Below are 24,027 nucleotides of genomic sequence, written 5' to 3'. Positions count from 1 at the left end.
TTTTTTTTTAATTATTATTCTTTGTTTGGTTTATACATATATTATACATATACAGATAAACCTGAACAATTGCTTTGGTTTAATTTAGATAAATTTCTCAATGTTTCAAATTTAGCTTCGTAATACTTCGCAACTACAGGTACATTTGTATCAAAAGAAATAATTTTTTTCACAACTGGAGATATTGTGACTGGTAATCGGTCTTGTTTATTACCAAAAAATGTAGACAAGCCCATATTTTACGAAAAATCTACAAATTCATAAATAATTATAATATAACCCGTGTAGATTATATAACAATCTTTTTTTTCAGAGAAGTTAAGCATAATTAAGAATAATTTATTTTAACAGAAAATAAATTAATAAAGAATAAAAAAAATTACTATTATATGTACCAAACTGCGTACCGTGAAGGGTTTACCGCGGTTCGTTCCAAACCGGGTGTTTGCCCTAATATATATCAATACACAAAGACGGATCAACAAATTATTGTAGTCCTGTCCTTCTGAAAAACGGAGCACAAGTTTATTTTATCTTATTACTTTGTTAATTTATCACAAATAATAATATAATACATAACCATGACGTATCAAGTCAGATGAGGAAATACATTGGGTATTTTGTATTTGCAAGGTAACAATGATGGTTAGTGTTGCGTGAGTCTTTATTTATTCGGTCCATTCCAGCCTTATGCCCCATCCTATCAGTTCTTGAGATCAGTCCATAACATTGACAATCCCATAACTGATTGCGAAATGAGGAAAAAAAGTTGAGTGACGTCGTCAAGGAACAATTTTTTGATTACTTTTACAACTTAAAAAAAGGAAAGAATTGTGATAATTAATCAAATGATATAAAAATAACTCCTGCTATGACGTATTGAAGTGTTTAATTAAGTAATTATCCTATTTAATGATGAGATAAAATCACTTAAAAAATATTTTTAATCATTATGCGTGCATAAATTAACGAATGTAAAATAAATTAATGTCAACATTTTTTGTTGATCATCAGTTCTCATTAGCTTTTATATCTTCAGATAGAATTAAAATGTTATAGTTTTTAAAAGGTTTTTTTAATATGATCAACTGATTAATATTTATTTTCCTGAAAAAATCATCTATTTGTATTTATAATTAATAGAGTGCAGAATGAGAAATGAGTTTTGATAAATCAATAATATGCATAGATTTGAAGAGCATTCACATTCGACCAATTCTTTAATTGTTTTTTGTTTTTTTTCTTCAAAAAAAATGATGAGACAATGTCCATAAATGTTATTTACAGTAAAAAAAATAAAGAAGAATACAGTTTCTGCCTTGTAAATTCCTTTGTAAGGATTCAGCTTCACACTCGAAGTTTCTAAATTTAATAATTTTGAAGAGGAAAAAAAAATTATTACTCCCAAAAACTAATTTAAGTCAAAAAAGAGCAATAAGTAATTATTTTGAATTAATCAACAATCTTTAAAAAAAATTAAAAAGTTACTCCCTAAAATATTATATTTCTTATAAAAAATGAAATATTGGGTGTAGTAAAAATAATAATTATTATTATTTCCCGATTAAATTGAAACAGCGCTTAGAACTCAACGATTTCCATTATTTTAAATCACATTTTCGACAATTGACTTACATCTTTAACATCAAAATTACTGGAACAGAATCCAAGAAACGGAAATTGTATGTGATGACCTGTTACAGTATCAGTAGCATAAACAATATTTACAACATTTTTAGCCATCTGGCTCGCTTTTTCACCTTGTTTAAAGAAAAGTATGTAAAATATGGCGTATTCTCTTTTTACTGGATCCCATATTAGCCGTGCGCTCAAGCACTTTTAAAATAAACATAACAAAACTGTTGAAGAAGTTTATTTTGTAAAATGTAAGATGATCACATTTATATAATACGAGATACACATTCCTTAAGCCGTCTATTGGATAAATAATTGCTTTATCTTTGCTATTCCTATTTTAAGTATTACTGTACCGTTGATTAAGTTTTCTTTTGTTGTCCTTTATATATTTTCAAGGTTAATAGAAATACAAGGTTAAAACATAACGTGTTTCTGACTGATGTTTAACTTCCACCACGCTTTTTAATAGTGACGTCAAAGAGTATAACTATCCGGTGATTTGACTTGGACATAACAAATTTTGACACAACATACCAATGTATGTTTGTTATAGTATATATTCATTTAAACATTCTCCCAGACAGTAGTTGGTGAACAAATTGCATTTGAATGCAACCTGTTGTATTTTATAACTGCCCCCATATCTAGGGATGATCGCAACAGATAAAAAATGAGTTTATGTAACAAATAAACAACTAAACCTTTTAATGTGTTAAATGATTAACTTTCAATGTAGTACAGCAGATTGATATATAATCAGATTTTTTTTATAGATCACTGATCAGTATCAGAGATCGAAAAAATTAGCTCTAATATACCTTTTCAAGCCTCTACAATTGCTAACAAACATGCTTGTTCTAAAGTATGAATATATAAAAATCAAATAAGTATAAAAAATACTTAGACAATTGTAATAAAAAATATTTTGGTTACTTTTTTTTAGAATAAGTCATATATCAAATTTTTTCATTTGATTTTTTTAATTCAATTATTCTAAATATTATTTTTTTTAAGTCTTCGGATCGAATATAATAAATTTAATTAGACCAATTATTTGTTCTACATCTTTAATTTTGATCTGTCTCATTTAAAATGCGTTTTAGACTAATCATAGGGTGATTGTAAAACCTATTCTCTATAAAATAAATTAAGATAATTTTATAGATGTAACTAATTTGTATTATAATTCATATTTATTTGAAATATTTAAATATTTATTAAGTTTAAAAGAAAGTTATTACGTAATTAAGAAAACAGTATAAATATTAATTAAAGATCATATTACAAGACGTAATTTTTTTTTGGTATGATTAAATTAAAATAAATCATTTCTTTTATATATTTAGCAACGAGCGAGGTTTTAGTTTATTTTTGATGGTTAGGTCATGTTTGCATTATTAAAAAATTGATGGAATACATTAATAAACATTAACAAAAAAATGAATGATTTAAATTTAGAAAAAAAAATTCATAAGAATGGCTTGTTCTCCACTAGTCGATTTGTTGAGACACACTGTACCTAACCTTATATTTTTGGGGCTAAAATAGTAGTTTTAATTGACTACTTCTTCTTGAAACATTATAATAATTGATGGGCTACAAGGGGTTGTCCATACCCCGCAAAAAAATCCCAACCCATGTAAACTAACTGGGTTTTTTTCTGTAAAAAAAAAAATACTGCACTCTTATTCATCAATTTACTTCTGCAACTAAGAATATAAATTATTTAAAAATTACTCCCTAAATTATTCATTGTTTTCAAAAACAAAAAAAAATCATTTGTAATCTCTAAAAAAAATGTCATTTACAAAATATATCTTTAAAAATGAACATAAAGTCAAAAAATCTCCAAGTTTTGTCAAAACACCATTTTATTCAAATTTCATACAATACCAAAGAAAAATCCTAAATATGGCCTTCTTGACCATAGATAAATGTAAGTTGCTTGAGGGAACTGTTTTGTATCCCTCTTATAGGATATATTTATTCTTTGAAACTCAAACCAGAAAAATATATTTTTATATAATGGATTGTTTTGCATAAATATCCCTATAACAGCTAATGTCATCCTAAATCAATAAAAACCTCCTCAATTGAAATTTTGTTCCTCTATACATTTTTTTAAGTTCAAATTTCCTTTGGCTGTTTTAATTAGTTTTCATAAGTTGACTCTTGTACGATTTATATCAATCATGGTCCTTTGTTTGAAATTTATGTCATTTCATACTCTTAAATTGATATATATATATATTGATAAAATTATCAATTCAATGTGTATATTAATTAAAAACTATTCATTAAATAATAAGTAAAAGTAGCCAATAAGAAATATACAGAAATCAAGCTAACTTACGTTGTTTTTTTTCTTCTAATTTTCCCTTTTGACAGTCGAAGTTGTGAGTGAATAAAAAAGCTTGTAGTTCTTAACACCGAACAAATTAAAAGGTTGAGTTAAATTCCACAAAAATGTTCCGTGCCTCTATATAATTCAAAGAAAATAATTATTAAAATTCATTAGGAACAAAATAATTAATTTAGTATTTTACAATTCCATTTCAGCAAAGCAAAGTTGATTTTAGGTTATTTTATTTTTATATACCAGTAGTACATAGTTTATGTATTAATGATCATATATCGTATACATACAACCTAACCTAATTGTTCATCTGCATATTTCAATCAATATCTGTCTTTATTTTCAAATATCTAGCAAGAGTTTAACTGTAGTTTAAAACTTTTATTTGTATGGAAATACTTAATTGTAAAGTCTCAGTATGAAAAACATTATTTTTTAATAAAAACATCTTTGACTTCTCCCCAACAGAGAAGGTTTATGTGCAAGGAAATCAAATTTTCAAGAAAAAACGTACCAGTTCAGCCAATATTTTATAGACATATTTCGGTCCATTACATAATTTGTATTCACATTTCTGGGATAACTTCAGGTGCTCCAAAATGCTAAATATAATTTAAAAACTTCATTTAATTTATGAGAGTTAATTCGAGTCCGATATAGCGTCTTTCAAATATAATCAATCAACATCTAATTTTTTGATTATAATGATGAACTTTTGCTATTACAAAGGTAATCTAGGTTATATTTTGTGAAAAATGATTCTAGCTTCCTTTTGTGTTGAAGAGTCACATAAGCGAAAAAAGGAGTTTTATGTCTATTTATTAATAATTAAATAAGAAAAAAAAACTTTTAGTAGCTTTTGTTAATGGGTAAAAGTTCTTTATTATAATTAACGAAGTTATGAAAAACAGGAAGAAAGGAAGTTTTTCTGACGATGACAGTCACAGTGTATTCGTTATCTTAGTAGATAGGCAGACATGTTGTATACTTGAAGTAGACATAGTTTTTTTTATTACTAAACGATTCAAAAATAACTATTATTTATTGTTAATAAATGATTATCAAAATCTACAGAAATATTGTCATATGCGCTTTATTTTATCTTTTTAGGAAAATATGGACTATTGCTCACATTGAACAAAAAACTACGTACAAATATAAATTTATAAATCATCAAAAAACAAGTTTTTGATAAAGTTTTTTCTCTTTCCTTCTCAATGTAGAAGTGAATATACATTTTTTTTTCTTATAACAAACCCTTAACAACATGCAACTCTTTCGGCAGCTCGACTAATATAAATGTCAGTTCTATATTTGTGATCAATATATATATATATATTTATTTACAAACCAAAACCAGATTAAAAACACTCAAAAAGTGATGAGGAAGAAAGAATTTCAGTTTGATGTTGTTGTGTTAGTTCTTCTATCAACACAATTCCATAGTTCCAATGGGAAATGTGAAATTCGGGAGCCACCGGACTTGACAAATTCTCCTGAGAAGGACGATGTCGGTTTTTATCTCACTGTGTCTGGAAATCCAAAGACCTATACTCCAGGGGAGTTGTATACCGTCAGTTTACAGGTAAGAACGAAACTAAAAAAACATATTATTATTTTTTTTACCTGTCAATCATAGGTCGTTATTTATTTTCTAGCACTTTTTTTTATCCTTCATCAAGTGAATTAGCCTTTTGACGATAAGATTATGCACTTTTTGTAGACTATGAGTTGTAATTTTGTTTTGTTAATAGTTGAGGTTAACATTTATGTAAATATTTTCAAAAATCTTGATAAATTAGATAAACCTTGCACAAAAGTCAATATGTGTTGCATCTTATTAAAGAACTTTTCGTGGAATACTACAATGCTAATTTTGCAATGCTTTTTTTTTTTTGAAATGCTACCAAAACTACATGTAACAAACGAAATGTGACGAAAAAGTCTATAATTAACACCAAAGTAATATCTCAGATAACGATTGATTTCTTTGATGTGATCAAATTTTTATGTTTATATCACACAATAAAAATCAACCTATTCATCCTAGAGCAGTGTTATCTGACCAGATCAGAAAAAAATTTAGTCCTGTTTTTCGAATTTTTTTTATAGTTTTTTTGAAAATAATATTTTTAATCTTGCATATTTTATTATAACCTATCTCGCTGCCCATTAACAAACGAAACCATTTTTATTACTAAACTAAAAACATTGAACAATTTGTTAAAGCAAAGTAAATTCTTTTTTATCTTTAATTAATAACCTCATTTATATCATAAGGTATGTTCGTATTCCAACCTATGATTGATACTTTCCCGTATAAAAATTCCTAATAGACCTTTAATTAAGTTATCTGTCCCGATCAGAAAAAAATTGAGTCCTGCTTTTCGAATTTTTTTTAATAGTGTTTTTGAAAATAATATTTTTAATCTTGCACATTTATTCTCGGGTTTTATTCTAACCTAATTTGCTGCCCATTAACAAACGAAATCATTTTTATTACTTAAAACATTGAAAAAGTTTGTTAAAACAAAGTAAATTCTTTTTTATCTTTAATTAATGAACACATTTATATCATAATGTATGTTCGTATTCCAACCTATGATTGATACTTTCCAGTATCAAAATTCGTAATAGATCTTTAATTAAGTTCTTAGAAAACCCCTCAATTATTTTTAAAAAAACCCATCTTATTGTATAAACTCTTTATTAAACCAGGCTTTCAAAATATATATAAAATTCAGTTTTTGATACCCACCCCATTTTTTGTATCTTCCTTATGAAAGGTCAACAGATGTTTGCTATTAGCAATAAAATATATTTCATTTAATACATTAAGAGTTGGAATAGATACAAACACGCACACATGGAGAGAAAAAACAGAAAACACGGTTCAGGAAATGTAATAATATTTTTTTATTTTTTGAAAAAAAAAGTCAGATACAAAAATTATTATGACAACTAAATTTATAGGGGCATCTGTGGGTAAAAACACATTTATGTTTTAAAATGATACTTATTGCTACAGGGAGCTCTATTTAAATTGACAACAATTTTAATACTGCTGTGAGCAGACAACGTTTTAATTTGAAGTCTTCTTTTTTTGCAATACAAAAATGTGAGCAAATGTAAACAAAATTATTCCGTAAAGAAATTATACAGAAGTTTTATCATGTAAAAAATATCAAAAAATATTGATTTTACTTTATTATTTATTTGATGTTTATCAGAAAATTCAATTTGGTTTTTTTTTTCATTAATTAAGAACCATTATATTTAGGTATATTAAACTAATATTTCATCTTATTATAAATTGTGTTCAATTTAAAAATTAATGCAAATATAATAGACTAATTTTGTGTCGACTGGAAATTGTGAATTGAATTTTTATTTACAAAATCTCTCTTGTAAAATCAAGTCTGTTTGATCTGTCTGTTTTGAAATATAAATAATATTGACTGATTATAATAGGTAACATTTTTAAATTCATTCAGTTCAGATCTCATTTCTTTTATGAAAATAGTGGACTCTTAATATTTTCCATAACATGTTTAATACGAAAATTAATAATAATTATAAGGACTGCCAGGAGGGAATCTTTGGCATCATATCTCAAGATGTTTTATTGACCATAGTGTAACTATGGAAACGATTTGCATTTGTAAACAAATTAAGTACATTTAAGAATATATGAAAAGACTCCAAGTGTTTTCCACTTTCGAATACGTAATGGAAACCAAATATTTATCCGGGTTTGAGTCAAAGAATGTTGACACTTAATGTTTTTATTTACTATTTTAAAATTGAGAAGAGGGGGGAGGGGGATTGATGATGGTTCCGGGATCTAGAACCTTTTTGACGTATCCAAATTTGCATTCAAATTTTACAAAATAAATGAAATGTATCACTTTTGCACATTCTTTGTCTTTTATCTTTTAATTTATCGATGAAAGTTCACTTTTACCAATTGGAATCGACTTAATCGACTCAAACTTCCATAATAATATAATAAATTGCATTTAATTATAACTCTTATCAAGATATCCCCAAAATGATCCTAGGCATATTTATATAACTTCTATTAATCAATATTTATATTAATATCATATTTTTAATAAGACAGCCTGTAGTCATATAAAAAATGCTAGTCACAAATTCTGTGTTTGTTAAAAAAACTTTATATATAAGAAGTGTAGATTGTAGATAACAGAAATAAATATCTTATTAAATTAAGGGATAATAGAATAACAATAAAAAAAAGTCTAAGACATATTTTTTTAATCTATAACATGTTTTTTCATTTCCCGAAATTTCTTTTATTTAGCCACTTACATTCATTCATTCATAAATATAGGTACCATATTTCGTCGTTTGGTGTTTTTATATATCCTTATCTTAGATATAATTCATAAAAAAAACAAAGAATATATATACAATATACTGAAGCTTTTGTTTTTTTTTTTTCATATCTTCATTAAAGCTTTCTAAATTATACTTAATATATATTTTTAAGTAACATTTTAAAATATATTTACCAATCTACGTTTGCCCATGATGCTTATTTGTTTTTGGGGTTGGGTCTTGAAATTCTAGACAGATATGAGATCCTTATAATTTTTTAAAGACCAAACTATATAACTTGATGTATATTAGTTCTGAATCCGTCACGTATGATTTTTTTTCTTTCTTTTGGTAGAGCAAATATATTGGTATTAATAGGCCTCATTTAAAAATAGTTTAGAAATAATCCCTTATGAATAGAGGTACAGACTTGGAAGTGAGACGTGCGACTCGACTTGACCTGGAGTCCATATTTTTAAGCCTTGTTACTTAAACTTTTACTCAAAAGATAATACTTAAGTACTAATAAAAATTTTTTATTTTATGAGGACTTGAATTGGACTCTATGAAAATATTCAGGGATCTAGATTTGACTTGTCTTCAAAAACTTGAAAAATAATTCAATCTTGGACCGAGTCTAAACATCAATGCTTATCATTTGAAGTCATGGATGTGATCAGAAAAAACTTTTTCATTCACTGATATTAATAGAATATTTACTTAAAAACTTTTTAATATCATGGAGTTCATTGCTAGGAATATAAAAATATCAGAATTAAAATTTTATCGTTAGGATGGTTAAACATCAATGCTCTTATAAATCATTTGCTTCAAACATAAATATTATGAAGATATTAGGGGTATTTGAAACAATTATGGATGATTTGAAAATATGTACTTTGAAACATGGATGTGATCAGAAAAATACTTTTTATATTTAATGTTATATTAATAGAATATTTACTTAAAGTGTGTAAGTACGTCGTTTAGTGAAAAGTATATAAAAATAAATATGATAACCAAGGGGATATGTAATATTCAATTTTGTAGTCAGATAAAGAAAAATCGATGGGTAGTATGTTTTTGTAATTTGAGTTCAATGGGGACTGAATAAAACTAAACATTAAAGTAAAATAATATTCGATTTTTTTTAACGTTTCTCTAATTGTTCAGATGGACGTTATAGATTGGTACGTTTGAATAGTATAAGTTTAAACATTGAAGCATTACAATAACTTCATTTATTTCCATTTCAATAGGAACGAATGAGTAACAAATCCCCACCCATTGAATTCAAGAGAAAATAGTTTGTCCCAAGCACTGTTTTTTCTTTATAGATTGAGCTACTATTGCCATTTGGTTTCATTTTTAATTAAATTTATTTCTAAATATTTAGTATGTGATTGCATAGTTGCTCTATTGTTAAAAAAAGTATAGGTTTTGGTCCAATTTTAAGCTCTTATATTTATTTATATTAAGGTATTGAAAATCCTCTGAGCAATAAATATGATACTATTTTATATTTTGTATATACCTACATGTATGATATGCATACATATCAATAAACAAATGTAAGTAGTATTGTTTTTAAAATATGATTGCAGTATTATAAAAGTTTAGAAGACGAAATAATGAGTTTTTTTGTATTGACTTCTCATGCATTCATGTATGTTGAAACATCAACAGATATATTTATCCGATTTAATTTTCCCCATATATAATATAATATTCACCCAAATAAAGAGTTTTCAATTGAATGTTAGCTTAAATTTTAAATCTTGTACTTTTTGTTCGTTCAAATGATATATACACCATACACAGTACATAATCAAAATGAATAAGTTTGAATAGAGTAAACATATTTTTAGTGTTGGATTCAAGACAAAAATTTCGAGTTTGGTCAGGTTCGAGTTTTTAAGAATATGTTTTTAATACATCTTCCCTTTCTTTTAATAAGAAAGGAGCTCTTGTAGTTTTTACTGTCCTTTCGAGTAGTGATACGAAAAGTTTTGACGACTAATCACTACTCCATTGTTTCGAGTATGGATTATTCGAGTTCAATATTAGAATGACGGTGATCGAGGACATCTCTTCGCAGACTGCTGCCAATAAAATAGGGATGTTTGAGTTTGTTCTAACTAGTTAAAATACAATTATAACTTGTTGCAAAACATCAAAAGAATGAATTTGAAAATGTCTGAGCACGTGTTTAAACAAGTAAAGGGTGGAGAAGGCTAAAGACAATGGCCTTAATGGTCTTCTGAAAGTAGTATTCACAAGCTTAATAAAATGCAAATTTTTTAAGGGGTAGATTTTGAACACAAGTCACAATGTTATCAAATTAAAAGTCATTTAAAAAAATAAATTAGGGCAAGTTAGACAAATATTCATACAAATGTCGGTTTTATTAAGATTGACTATCTTTTTCGAGTTCAAGTAATCTTCGAATCCAACTCTAATTTATATATACAGGGTAGGGAGTTCAAATCTGGACAAAATTACGATAATATATAATACAATTTATTTTCCCAAATTAAGCAGGAAATTACAAATCTTTTGCTCTTACATCTAAGGACCCCCAAGGGAATTTAAACCATTCAAACCGACTACCTCCAGCTTCAACCTCCAACCTGACCCTGGACCTGGCATGATCCTTGATGAGGAAAATCTTGTCCATGTTGCCAAATGTCTCGAGAATGGAAGCCCGCAAGGAGTGAACAGTTTTATTTACACGTTTTTTGGACTCTCTCCAAGACACCCCACATAGTACTCCAAGGGTTCAGATCCAGCAAACTAGAAGACCACATTTCTTGTCATTCAGGGTCTTTAGGAAGTCTGGAATTAGGTTTTTTTTCTCAATCTTACTTACAGGTGTTCCCGAGTCATCAGACTCCTTGAAAGCCTTGAACAACACCGTAAACAGTTTATTTGGGCTGATTTGTAATCCATTTCATTCCTTGGGCGTGCACTCGGCACGGAAGTACCCAATAATGGTCGAACAGAGGATTCAGAGGATATCTCAATATTTTGTATTTTTTCAAATACAGTTATATCAATTGAATCTGATGATCCCACTTTTACAAACATAGATCTCATGGTTGCCAAGATATTCAGATCTAAACTTGTTCATGATTTAAAATCCCCAGCCTGTATATATGTATGAGGTTTCTAATGCATAAAAAATTTATTGGACTTATTTTTCGTTGCAATTTTAATGAATGTGTCAAACACTTATCATTCATAATTATATGCAAATGCGTAGGGCTAAATTTAGAAGTAAATATCTTATATAACCCTTAAAATACCAGATAATCTTCTGCACTTACAATACTTCTTGGGTCTATTGGACCAATATTGACTCCAAAGTATATTTCTATTTCTTCATCTCCAAAAGGGGTCTTCCTTAGAAAAACAAAATTTTGTACAGTTCCAGTAGCTCTGTTAAAAGCAAAGATTTTGTTCATTGTACAGTCCAAAATATAGTTCTATTAAATTACAATGCCCTTTTAAATGGGTCAGAATTAGCTTTCAATTCATTCACATTTGCATACGTAAATGTTTGAATAAACATGCCAATGTAATACCTGCAAAAATTTAAATCTCTTAACGATGTAAAGCTCTCTAAATTATTTAAATAGCTGTGGAAAAATATATCATCACAGGTATATCCAATCCCAAAATATTAATTTTATTCATTTTTGATGAAACATTCATATTGTTCCAAAATATATATTTAGCTAACTTTATCATATTAGGTTTGGGAAAAAATAATTTCGTATTTCCCGCCCTTTTTTTTTAACAAAGTATATCTTGTTATTATTGGTCACATCTAATCATACGATATTGGGAGTTAAAGGTTTGAGTGTATACTACAAATTCTTTTTCACTGTACTGCGTTCAGCCAGTTCAGTCGTGAATGAACGTGCGTCATGTATGGAAGTCTCAAATATTTTACATTTTTACTACCTCAAAATGAAAAATGCGTCGAAAGGGATCAAGAAAATTTGAGAATTGACTTTTTTCTGTTTGTGTTGCACAACAGAGGCTCGACCAATTTTTTTACGCTCAATACTACTCTCTACTGTGAACAACTCGACTGTTCCAAGCTGTCAATCGAACAGAAGCGGCCAGCACTGGTGAATAGTAGACAACTAAACATCTTCAAGACTACATTAGGCCGCTCACATATTTGATGACGTGGCAGTATCTCCTGGAACTCGGATTGGAAGTTCTTATGCATCCACTGGATTCGGCACCAAGGGAATATATCCTGTTCCTTTCTATTACCAACATGCTTGGGGGTACAAATTTACCCTCAATATAGGCATGTAAAAATTGTTTCTCCTAGTTTTTTGACAATAGGGATTTTTTTATAAAGTAATTTATTTACATAACAAAGCTCCATTTTTCGTTAAATAAAAATTAATTGTGTTTAGACAATAAATAAATAATTTTCTTTTTCCGAGTTATTACTAAAGAACAAAGTATTTTGCATAAATAAAAAAGTAAATTTGATTATTGGGGATGTAATCTCAAAGTATTAAAATGGAAATTTAAATCAGTAACAATTATTTAAAATATGTAAAGCAATTGGATTTTAACTCATTAACAAAAAAATAGTATTAAAAAAATAAAAACAAAATCAATTATTATATTTAATCTGATTTTAAAAATATTCCCAGACTTTGTCGATATTTTTAAACACATATTTGTCCTTTTTAAATGATATTTTTAGACATTTTTATAAATAATTGGATGTAATAATGTAATGTAAAACAAACTTAAAACAATCTTTACGGTTTCTATTAAGGCATTAAACATAGATAAATTGGTTTTTGCTACTTGCTGAATAGTAAATTTGCATTATTTTTTAGCAGCCATAAAATTTGGATATTAACGGATTTCAAAAAATCCTTATCAAGACAGCTTTTGTCGCTTCCAGAGTAATTTTCAGTATCATTCTTGATTTCCTTGGTCCTGTAGTTCCAGTGCCAGTCTCTTTGAATCGTTTCAAAATATTAAAAACTATGAAATAAGTTCTTTCCATTTCCTTACAATCTGGATCGAACGGAAATTTATTTTATATATCTCCGATCATTCCAAAAATACCACGAGTAGTTTTGTTAATAAATAAAGAAACGATATCATTTTAAGAACATGGAGACAGTTATTGAAAAGAAGAATTTGGGTCGATTTTGTATGGATTCCTTAAGAAAAATACACTCTAGCGGACTTTCTTTAAAAGGAATTTCTATAGGTAAACATGTGAGATCGGGTTGAGGAAAGAAGTATTCAACCAAGGAATCTTCTGTTGCTTCCAACCTAAAGTGGATTTCTTTGCAAAGAAGGGGTTTCACCTGATTTAAAGATACATATCTTTGATGTGACAGGATCAAACGGAGGAATTAGATGCGTTCTCCATTAAATACATCAACTGCATCATTTATTATCGCAAAATCATGGCTGGGTAGGACCAATAAGGGGGAAATATGACTCATTGGCACTTTACATGTTAAGGAAGCGTCTGAATTGGACCCAATAGTCGTCTTATAAAATATGTTTGAAATGACTCATTGTCAATTGGAATTAATCACTAGGAATCTATAGCCAGTTTATCGTATCTGGGAAAGAAGGAGGGGCAAAATTTGCTTTTAGCTATATTAATTTCTTTTATATATGTGTGGTGCATACAAAAAAAAATATATTACTATTTATTTCCCTAAAAATTATCCAAGGGTAGTTTTATATTTCATTGTATATTACTTCAATTTATATTAGATAAATATTTCAGTTATTCTACTGTAGATACCGATATTTAAGGTTAATTATTATGAAAATATCCCACTGTATAAAAGTTAAGCTATGGTAATTGGTACTTCCACATTTAATAAGAGACACTTCTTTAAGTGCGAGGAATAGAAAAGTAATTACAAGAGATAACACTCCATTTCCACCGAAACTCAAATCAAGTTTTGTTAATTTGTGTCGTTTCATTATGCTGTGAATTAATTAAATACTAGAGGTAGTATATATTTTGAAGACCTGTGACTCGACTTGATCTCACAATCAAAGACTTGAGACTTGACTTGGACTCAATAGCTAAAACTTGCAACTCGAAACCTAGTTTATACTGAACTAAGAATAAGCCTACACTCAATTAACCCTATATTTTAATCATGGACTTGAATTGTTCTCAAAAGAAATTTGATCAAGATATTCAAGGATTTGGACTAACATTATTAGATCTTTTTCCCACTTCTGTTGAATGCTAATCAGATTTTGACAAGGACTCGAGGAGTATCGACTAGATTAACATTAGTGTTTAATTCACCTAAATTATTTACACTCATAAAATTTGCATTATGTATCTTCCGGAATCCTTTGATTATGACTTAAAATAATATTCTGAGACACATAAAGAAAATATGTAATATTATCTGCATTTATTCTCTCTTTAAAGATTATCAGGTACTAATATTCTTATTTGATCTCTGATAAATTTAATAAAAAATAAAAAAAAACTTAAGTGAAAATTTCACTGATTTATTACTTTATTGTAGATTTTGAAAATTTTTGGAAAACGTCCTGATACTTGTAATTTTTCTTTAAGACGCATGTCACTTTTTTATTTATATCCCAAGGGAGGGGGAGACTGCATTAGCTACTTCATTCGTCTTTGATGTACACTTATGAGAATTGAATCTGTTCAATAATTTTTCAGATAGTAACATGTAGTGATGAGATTGCATTAACCTGTTAATTATTCATGGATTGCTGCAATTTAAATGAACACTAATAAGAATTAAATCTTTTCGATTAAGCCAAATAATGACATTGAATAACCAATTTGACATGCCACTTTGGTAATATATTGAAGTAATTATGGACCATAAGCATTCTATTGAAGCATTGGATATTACGCAGGATACTAATTTATTTGGAGATAAAGTAATTTTAAAGTTGTTTTTCATTTGGTGCATGTATTAAGCGATCTTTACTTTAGGCAAGTTAGGATTAGGTTAGTTTATTGCCATGGGGTTGAACAGGGTTTAATTTATAAAGGTTATTTTAATAAACTTTATATTTGTGATTTTTTTAAATAAACAAAAATATCAAGAAATGTATGAATAATAAATTTGGTTTTGCTACATACTGATAGGTTTTTTACGTAGAAATCTGTTGATTGGTTACTGTTAGTGAATATTTGATTTACCAAACTTTAGCAATTGGTATGTTTGCCATTTATTTGGTTGTCTTCAAAGTATGCGTAACTGTGGGAGTATCGCCGTAAAGAAATACCCGTTTGGGAGAAATTCTAAGAAACTTGAACTTTTTTTAATCAAACCCAGAAGTCCACAACGCCAGATTTTTTTTTTGGGTTTTTTAATTATTGTTCTGGAATAAATTAAGTACTTTTACATTCGATTTATGTCGACAAACAAAAGTTTCAATAACAATATTTATTTGAATTTTTAAATTATTTGACAGACAAAACATGGACTATACACCACCAGCATTTTGTATCCAAATGCGTCCCCCCCCTTCCATGTATCCGTGGGCCGTTTATACTAGTAATTAATACATATTTGTTTTGGGCATTAAAAATGTGACGAATTTAAAAATAATAGCAAACTATTCTTGTGCATAAAAACATACTTATAGTTTAACGGAGCTAATTTAATTAATAAATTTAAGTACTTGGCTAAAATATGATAATTTTTTAAAGACTGAATACAGGGGGGGGGGAATCCATTTTACGTCCTATATTTAGGAGCAATACAAATTTTTTTTCTAATTAATTTAAATAAATTATTCATAAATACTCAACTATGGGCTTCTTTTTATAAAAAACATGGCTGCAATAATAGTTTCATACATGAAATTGAGTTTTTTTTTTAAACCAAGGTCCTTGTTTTAATATGTACGTCGGTATATTGAATACTGCCTATTCAACGAAATATATATCCATACATAATAATTTTATATACACTACATATAAATCCATTTAAATTACTTTTTCAATTTTAAGCATGAAATATTTTTCATGTACATATTACATTTATAAATAGAAGGAAATTAATCATTCATTAATGGCCCATAGAAAAGTACCAAATGAAAAAAAATCATAAAATAAAAGTGTGAATTATAAAAAAATTAACTTTGTTTATAAATTATTTATTGTAAATTTAATATGTTTAACTTTGTATAAAATAAAATTTTATTTATATAAATAAAACCATTACTCCTCATTTTATGACTTTTCTAATCTACATATTAAAAAAAGATTAAAACTGTTTTAACTTTATATAGTTAAATAGTAAAAAAATCAACGACCATGAACCTTAACATACTTAAGGTTGAAAACTAAGGTGATTGCTTATATTTTTTAATTAAATAAGTAAATTAAAAAAATACATAACTTTTGTTAAACTAATTTATAGCTTTTCAATAATGTTTTCATTTAATTGCTTTTGTTTAGGAGATATCGCTAATCAATCATTAATTAATATGTTATTTTTTTTTCTTTGTCTATGAGACCTTAGATATCATAAGTAGACTGGGTTACAGATCCAATTTTATATTTCTGTGCTGGTCTACTGTCTATAATGCAACATACAAATCTGATTGAAATCGGTTTCCTCTTAAAAATTGGAAGTTTTAAATCTGGAATAAGTGTAGACCTCAATATCATGTCAACTCTGAGATCTATGTTAAAGAAAGATTCAATTAAAAAAATTGTATAGGAAATAATACAAAACCATTGAGATGTCCTCCTAGTACAAACGCTGTTGGGCCGTTATTGTGTGCCTCCGTGCCGGGGCACGCTAGGATATTATTTAGTTTTAGAGACTCTCCACATCAACTGTTTACGATGTCGTCAAGGCCTTCAAAGAGTCTGATGTATCAGAAACACTTGCAATGATTGTATTGGAAACAATACAAAAAAACGCCCTCCAGACTTCCTGAAGGCCCTTCAGAACATTGACTGTGGCTTCCTGGCTCAACGGATCTGAATCTGATGGATTACTATGTGTGAGTGTATTAGAGAGAGTCCAAATAAACTTGCACATAGGACTGTTGATTCCTTGAGGGCCTCCATTCTCGAGACAGTTGACAACAAGTAGTTCCTCATCAATGCCTGTGTTATTTTCAGAGCCAGGTTTGAGGTTGTGGTTGAACTTGGGGTCGTTAGTTTAAGTGATTGACTTCACAATGGACTCTTACATGTAACATCAAAAGATTTTTATAATTGCTAAGTTACTTTTGACAATGTGTACTATGAAAAACTGTTGAAATTATATATCCACATACATCCGAAGAGATTAATGATTGCTTGCCTCCTGATAAGTTTGTGAGAGATATCATTATAATTATAGGTCTTGAATTATCAGCAAACTCATATACGAATAAATAATTAAGCATTTGAGAAGAAATGAGACAGTTGTTGAAAACGAAACAATAGAGAGATAATCAGGAACTAGACAACAAATAATGATAATGGCTTTGTTTCCTTCTCATGCCAGCATATTTTTGTACTAACAATTGTATTGTACATATAGGTAGACATAATTAATATATAGTTATATAATCAAAATGCCCTTATCTATATAGATTAATTAAAAGTCATACAACTGCATATCGTGGGCACGGAGCATAAGTGTTATAAGTAACTTTTTGTTTTGATATGTTAAAGAAAGGTTTTCATAGATGATTATATTTGACATAACAAATTGGTATTGGAAATTGAACTTCTGGAAAGTTAATACTTAAAAATTTAAAAGTATGTAATATGATATTTAAAAAAAAGAACTACAAAATGTAGTTTGTTAAACTTTTGTTCTAGGCCCACAACATGTTCCCAATTAATAATTAATTGTCTCTATTTATAAGAAATATATATGATATTTGTAAACTCTTTTTCTGAATTTGGGAAGAATCTATTATATTGAGAAAAAAATATTTAATGCTTTGTGAAATTATAGATTTATTAAATTATTCATCAACATTTAATCACAGGTAATCTATTAACAAATTTAAATGTTAATTTTGACCTCTTATAGAAAACTAAAATTCTTAAAGAACTTCTTTAACCCGTTTATATATTTTTTCTTCCCAAAAGTCCCGAGAATCTAACAAAGGGTACACAATCATATTAAATTTTTAGTCTTAATTTGTAACGGTAAAACTATGTCAAATTTTTAAAATGGTAAACTACACATATGGGTCGTTTTAAACATACAAGTACAACGAAAGATTATACAAATTTGCAGATAACAATTTAGAAACAACCAAGTTTTTAGTGGACCATACATTTGAATTATATCATGAGTCATTACGTCATAAACCCGGTTTCATTAAAACAGACACAACTCCGGGCTTGACCACTGATTTATTAATACTTTAATTCCAAAAGCAAGCATATAAAACACTTTTAAGAGCTAGAGACAGTGCAATACCAATTGATCTCTTGTGGGCCGAACCAGTAACATAATAGAAAATAGCCTTTTTTATTGTAAATTGTTTGGGTGTGTTTTATATTATGAATTATACAATATGTATATTGGCAATACATTTTAAACGTAATAATGTACAAGTTAAAAGAAAGATTAATAAATTATAGTAAAAATATGTTTATTAGTCTTGAAAGTCGATATAAATAACGTAAGAGACTATTTATAACAATATTTAAAGTCTAAAACATTCTTTTTTTTTATTTCTTTAACAAGGAAGCATAATTCATTCTTAATTTTCGTTGAGGATACAAATAATAAAGTTAGTAAAATTTCTGTTAAATTTCAAATGAGTCGAAAAACTATCTGAATTGGTGGCTTTTATGATAAAAGTAAACTATATTTTGCAATAATAATGCATTGCTTTTGAATAAAATAGAATGAATTAAAAATTATTTAATGTCAATATGATTGATATCCCGAAAATTGATCTCTCAAAAAATAACTACCTTTTATGTGGCTATTTTTTAATTTCACTATATTCCATTTTTGATTCTCTGTTAGTGAGCGTTCTATTTTGTTAGTATAAATAAAAAAACTAAACTAAAATACATTCATTTTATACATAAATTCGACATAGACTCATATTAACAGAATTTAAACTTGAAATTCTTTTCAAGCTATTTTATCAACTTTGGACTCGTAAATAGGAATTTGAACGGTAAAACACTTACTTGAGTACAAGATATGGCAAAAAAATAACATTTTTTTGAAATAAATTTTAACTGCATTAATTTGAGGTCATAAGAAAATATAATTTCTAATTTTCTCGGTTAAATTATTAGAATTTTGTTTTTGATATTGATTATTTCTAAAGATTTTTGAATACCAAATAAATATAAGCTAATTTGAATGACGTTGACACATTGTCACAAGTGTTGATAAGAAATCAAGATTGCGTGAATAAAAGGATAGTTTTTAGATATAAAACTACCGCGTATTTTTATCATTTCTGAATTTCTTATAATCGGATGTTGATGCTTTTTTTAAAAGTATATCATATTTACTTATAGAATTGCGCAAATTGGTGATTTCACATACATCCTCATATACACATATGCTTATATTGGTATACAGAAGCTACGTCACACTATGACTCATTTTTTTTAAATGATAACAATTATTAAAAAAAAAAACAGTGTACATCTTACGCTTATAATTTGCAACTCTAACAATGTACATATAAACACAATCTTACGCCTTAATTTGTGCACTGTTTTCATTTTACCATCAAAGCTATATCTTAAGCTTTTAAATAAGTTAATCTTCTTATAAAATTAGAAACATAGCAATCATTAAGAAAAATGACAAACCTTTTATCTTTCTGAAAACCAAATATATTTAATATGTATTATATAATTGGTTCTTAAATAATATATATTTAATAGAGCCATATGTACTAATACTTCTATTCATTTGTAAATACGTATCATTTGTAAATATTTGTGTACAATTGAGCTATTTGTCGTTTATTTTGAACAAAATGCAGTTTATGCATTTTGAATAATATAATCACTTCAATAATAAATTATAATATCCCCTATTAATAATACTAGCTCGAAACTTTGTATTACAGTTTGTTCAATCAAATATTTATTTAATCTGGTATGGTGTTTGATTTTTTTATTTTTTTTATAGTGTTTTGAGGGGGGGGGGGTCATGATAAAAAAATATTCTGGTCAGTCTACGATTTGTACCTATAATAAAGAAAAATCATCATTTGATATTTTATTCTAATTTTTTCCATCAGATTCATGAACTTTTATGAAGTTGATGCTAAAAAAAACGATGAAAAATTTGACTGTTTGCAAATCATTATGTATCAATGTATTTAAGACATACAAAATTAGTATCTAACAGACATTAACTATAAGCGTATTTTTATTATTTCTGAATGTCTTATATTTGGATTTGACTGTAAATAGACAAGATCAAATGCAATTGCAACCCTTTTTGTTTAGAACTCAATTACTTGGATATAGTAAGACATATAAACAGCTAAATTTAAGTCAATCTACCATATTCTGTCTTATATGGTTTGAAATTATGTATTTCAAAATTATATTAATCAGTTGTACTCCCACAAAATGTGTTTTTATGCGACACATCAAATGTACCAACAGTCTCTGAAGCCATGGAGGCTTGATACATCCAAAAATTAAAATCTGTTTCTTAAATTAACAAAAGTAGACTAAATATTATGAATGGGGGAGGGGAATAAATATCCAGTCCTTTTAAGGTGTTGAATTACGAACTTTTAGTAAATTATAGAAGATTAATATATTATGAGATTCAAATTATATGTATATTACTGATCAGATCTGAATTATAAATCTGAAAAATTCTTTCTCATAACCCTTTTTAAGGCCCTTTCACAGACTAAAAATCTGCTGCGTGTAATGTGTAATGATGTAATTTTTTGTTAACGATTAAATTAATTTCTATAATTTCTTTGTCATATTTCTTTAAGAAGTAGTAGTATAAGAATAATTTTCCTGACTCAACTATGACCCAAAAAGAAGACATTTTTTTCCTTCATAAATCTTTAGGCATTTGATGTCCAAACAAAACGGGTTTTTAAAGTAATTATAAATCTTCCTTAATATTTTTAGTGAATATCCAATTTTTTTCTTGAAACATAGGAGTGCTTTCTAATTTTTGAATACATGCATTTACAAATTTAAAATTTAAATACTATCCGAACAAAAAACATTCTCATCACGTCTCAAATTTGTGACCTAAAAGCTCCAAATAAATGACAATATGAGAGGAATGTACATATATAAATATTAGACTGTCTCGTTTTGGGGGTAGTATAATTTTTTCTCTGTATGGGAATTTTCATAAAACTGATTTTTGCAAGGTTTGTGGGCTCTCATGCTCTTATTATTTGGAAAATTGGATTTTTGGCCTTAGTTGTGCTCAATTATTTGGAGTGCCCCTATTTTACCAACAAAAAGCTTTTCCTTTCTACAATATTAAATATCTACAGGGTTGATCTTATATAATGGTACACATTTTATTATTTTCAATCCGGAATGATATTGGTGCAAAATTACGAAGGAGTAGAACAGGAAATCTTATTTTCGAACAGTGCAAGTTAAGACGGTTAGAAAGAGCTAATAAGGTTCTAAATTTTCTCAAGGCCAACAAAAATTTGTGCAACTTATTGCTCTTGTCTGATGAAAAGTGCTAGGTACACAATATTTTGTGCTGATAAACCAAATACTAAAAAATACAGCTGTTGACATATAGCATCATATTTTGGAAAATACACAATTATTTTTCAAACTGTTGATGCTTGTATCATATTAAATATGGACTCAGAGGACTTAAGCATTGCAAAAGTCAGTTTTTGACCGTTTTTTTGCAGGGAAAAAAATATAACCTAAACACGGGACGGTCTAAGATATAAGTATGTTAATTCAAACATGGTCCTTGTACATATTATTTCCAGAGAAAGAATAAAAGTACAAACAAGAAAAGTATTCGTTTATCTTTACCCTTTTTTCATTTCCTGTGTCGGGGCTATATTATTTATCATGAAGAGTTGGAGCCTTAAGAATCTCATTGAGGTTATTATCTACTTATATACGTATGAATGTTGTCTTCCATCATATCATATATCCTTATTTTTGAATAGAAAGAACATTAGTAAATTTATATATGAAGCGAGCATTTATTAGCTATAGGTATAACCCTTTTAAAAATATGGAAAAAAGTACATCAAATAAAACATATAATGTGTCCTATTATTTAAAAAAAAAAGTAGGGAGAGTCCAAAAGCTGTCATTCTTTTGTTTTTATCTTCTTTTAGAAAAATCTAATCTGCTTAAAAATATTTAATCATATCTATAGAGCCTTTCATGTCATATCAGTAGTGTTGATGTTGGTAATGTAAAGGGTCGTTCAGGTAAATCTAGACTACCTTTAACCACATCCTGATCAATGAGGGAAAGAATAATACATTTTATATACATGTTCTAATAATTAAAAAAAAACCATTTAGTGTGTTTTTGGGTATTGCAGGCCTTGTGATAGGAGGCCCAGTTTTGTTGAAATAATAAATAATAAATTCAAGGACACCATTGCACCCACTCTCTCTTTTGGCTCATTGTGGTTGCTCCCAGTGACCCAAGGGGTACGATGGTCACCCAGAACTTGGTTTGAAAGACGTGGGGGATACTAGCTCTCTCTGTGCCTAACCATCTGTCGTTCTGGATGTTGTGAGATCTGTCAACAATATATTGTTTCTCATTCGAATTAAAGATGATTTGGTTACCATGATACTTCAAATTGTTAAGCTTTTTTCTTCCATGACAACCGGGGGGCACCATTTTGTTTGTAAGGATATGTCTTCTGTAGATATCATTTGCCCTTAACGACATTTTTGTTATTTTTTTTTTCGTCATATATTTATAGAAAAGTAGAGATACTAACTTTGATAGCGGAGCCAGGGCAGAAATTTGTGTTTTAATGACAACACTATTTAATCGTCGACTTTAAAATGATTGTAGCAAAAAGACGGCGGAAGAAGGGGTCCTTGATGTTTAGAATCACAGCAGCGTTAGAGTTTAAAATGGGAGCCCAGCATTTCTACTGTACAACCTGAGGGGTGGGGTGCATTTTTAGATATTCGAAGGTACCCATAATTTTTAAGAAAGCAGCTTCATGATGGTATTACTCACAACCATTTTATCCGACTCCCTAGTTGATATCGGCCATCTTTTCGTAAGGATTCTTATAGAGTGAATTGCTTTCGAATAACTTATTGCTGTTTAATTTTTTTAAAAGTTTGTAAAGAAATTGTACATTTTATTTATCTACAGAAAAAAAAATTGAAATATCAACACCCTGTTATTACTTTTACACACATACATCACTAATGTTCAATATTTTTTTATATTTTTAAACATCACAACAGATTGTATTAAATCAAAAAATAAATTAAACTAAAAATGATTTCCTTTAATAAAATACAAATTTTGTTCCAATAAAGAATATAGAAATAATAAAACAATAATACTAATAGCATTATTTTTTTATTTAGAACAACACATTTATTTGACAATATTTTTTTAACGTACAAAAAATTAGAAAAATTTATTTGATTTATGAATTAAACCGCTGGCTTTTACATTGACATGGTTCTTTCAAAGTAAAATATTTTTTACACAACTA

The 24,027-nt window shown here is 27.8% G+C and overlaps 1 protein-coding gene across 1 annotated transcript in view; it reads left to right on the top strand.

The window, feature by feature from the left end:
* Window positions 1-24,027, top strand: part of LOC121128975 (spondin-1) — a 122,685-nt gene that overhangs the window by 26,619 nt on the left and 72,039 nt on the right. The window contains exon 2 of the mRNA XM_040724601.2: window positions 5,105-5,579. Within this exon, the coding sequence (XP_040580535.1) occupies window positions 5,376-5,579 (204 nt within the window). The 5' untranslated portion in view covers window positions 5,105-5,375. The remainder of the gene's footprint in view (window positions 1-5,104; window positions 5,580-24,027) is intronic.

This window comes from Lepeophtheirus salmonis, chromosome 14 (assembly GCF_016086655.4).
Source record: "Lepeophtheirus salmonis chromosome 14, UVic_Lsal_1.4, whole genome shotgun sequence".
NCBI lineage: Eukaryota > Metazoa > Arthropoda > Copepoda > Siphonostomatoida > Caligidae > Lepeophtheirus > Lepeophtheirus salmonis.
This window is presented reverse-complemented; position numbering and strand designations above follow the sequence as displayed.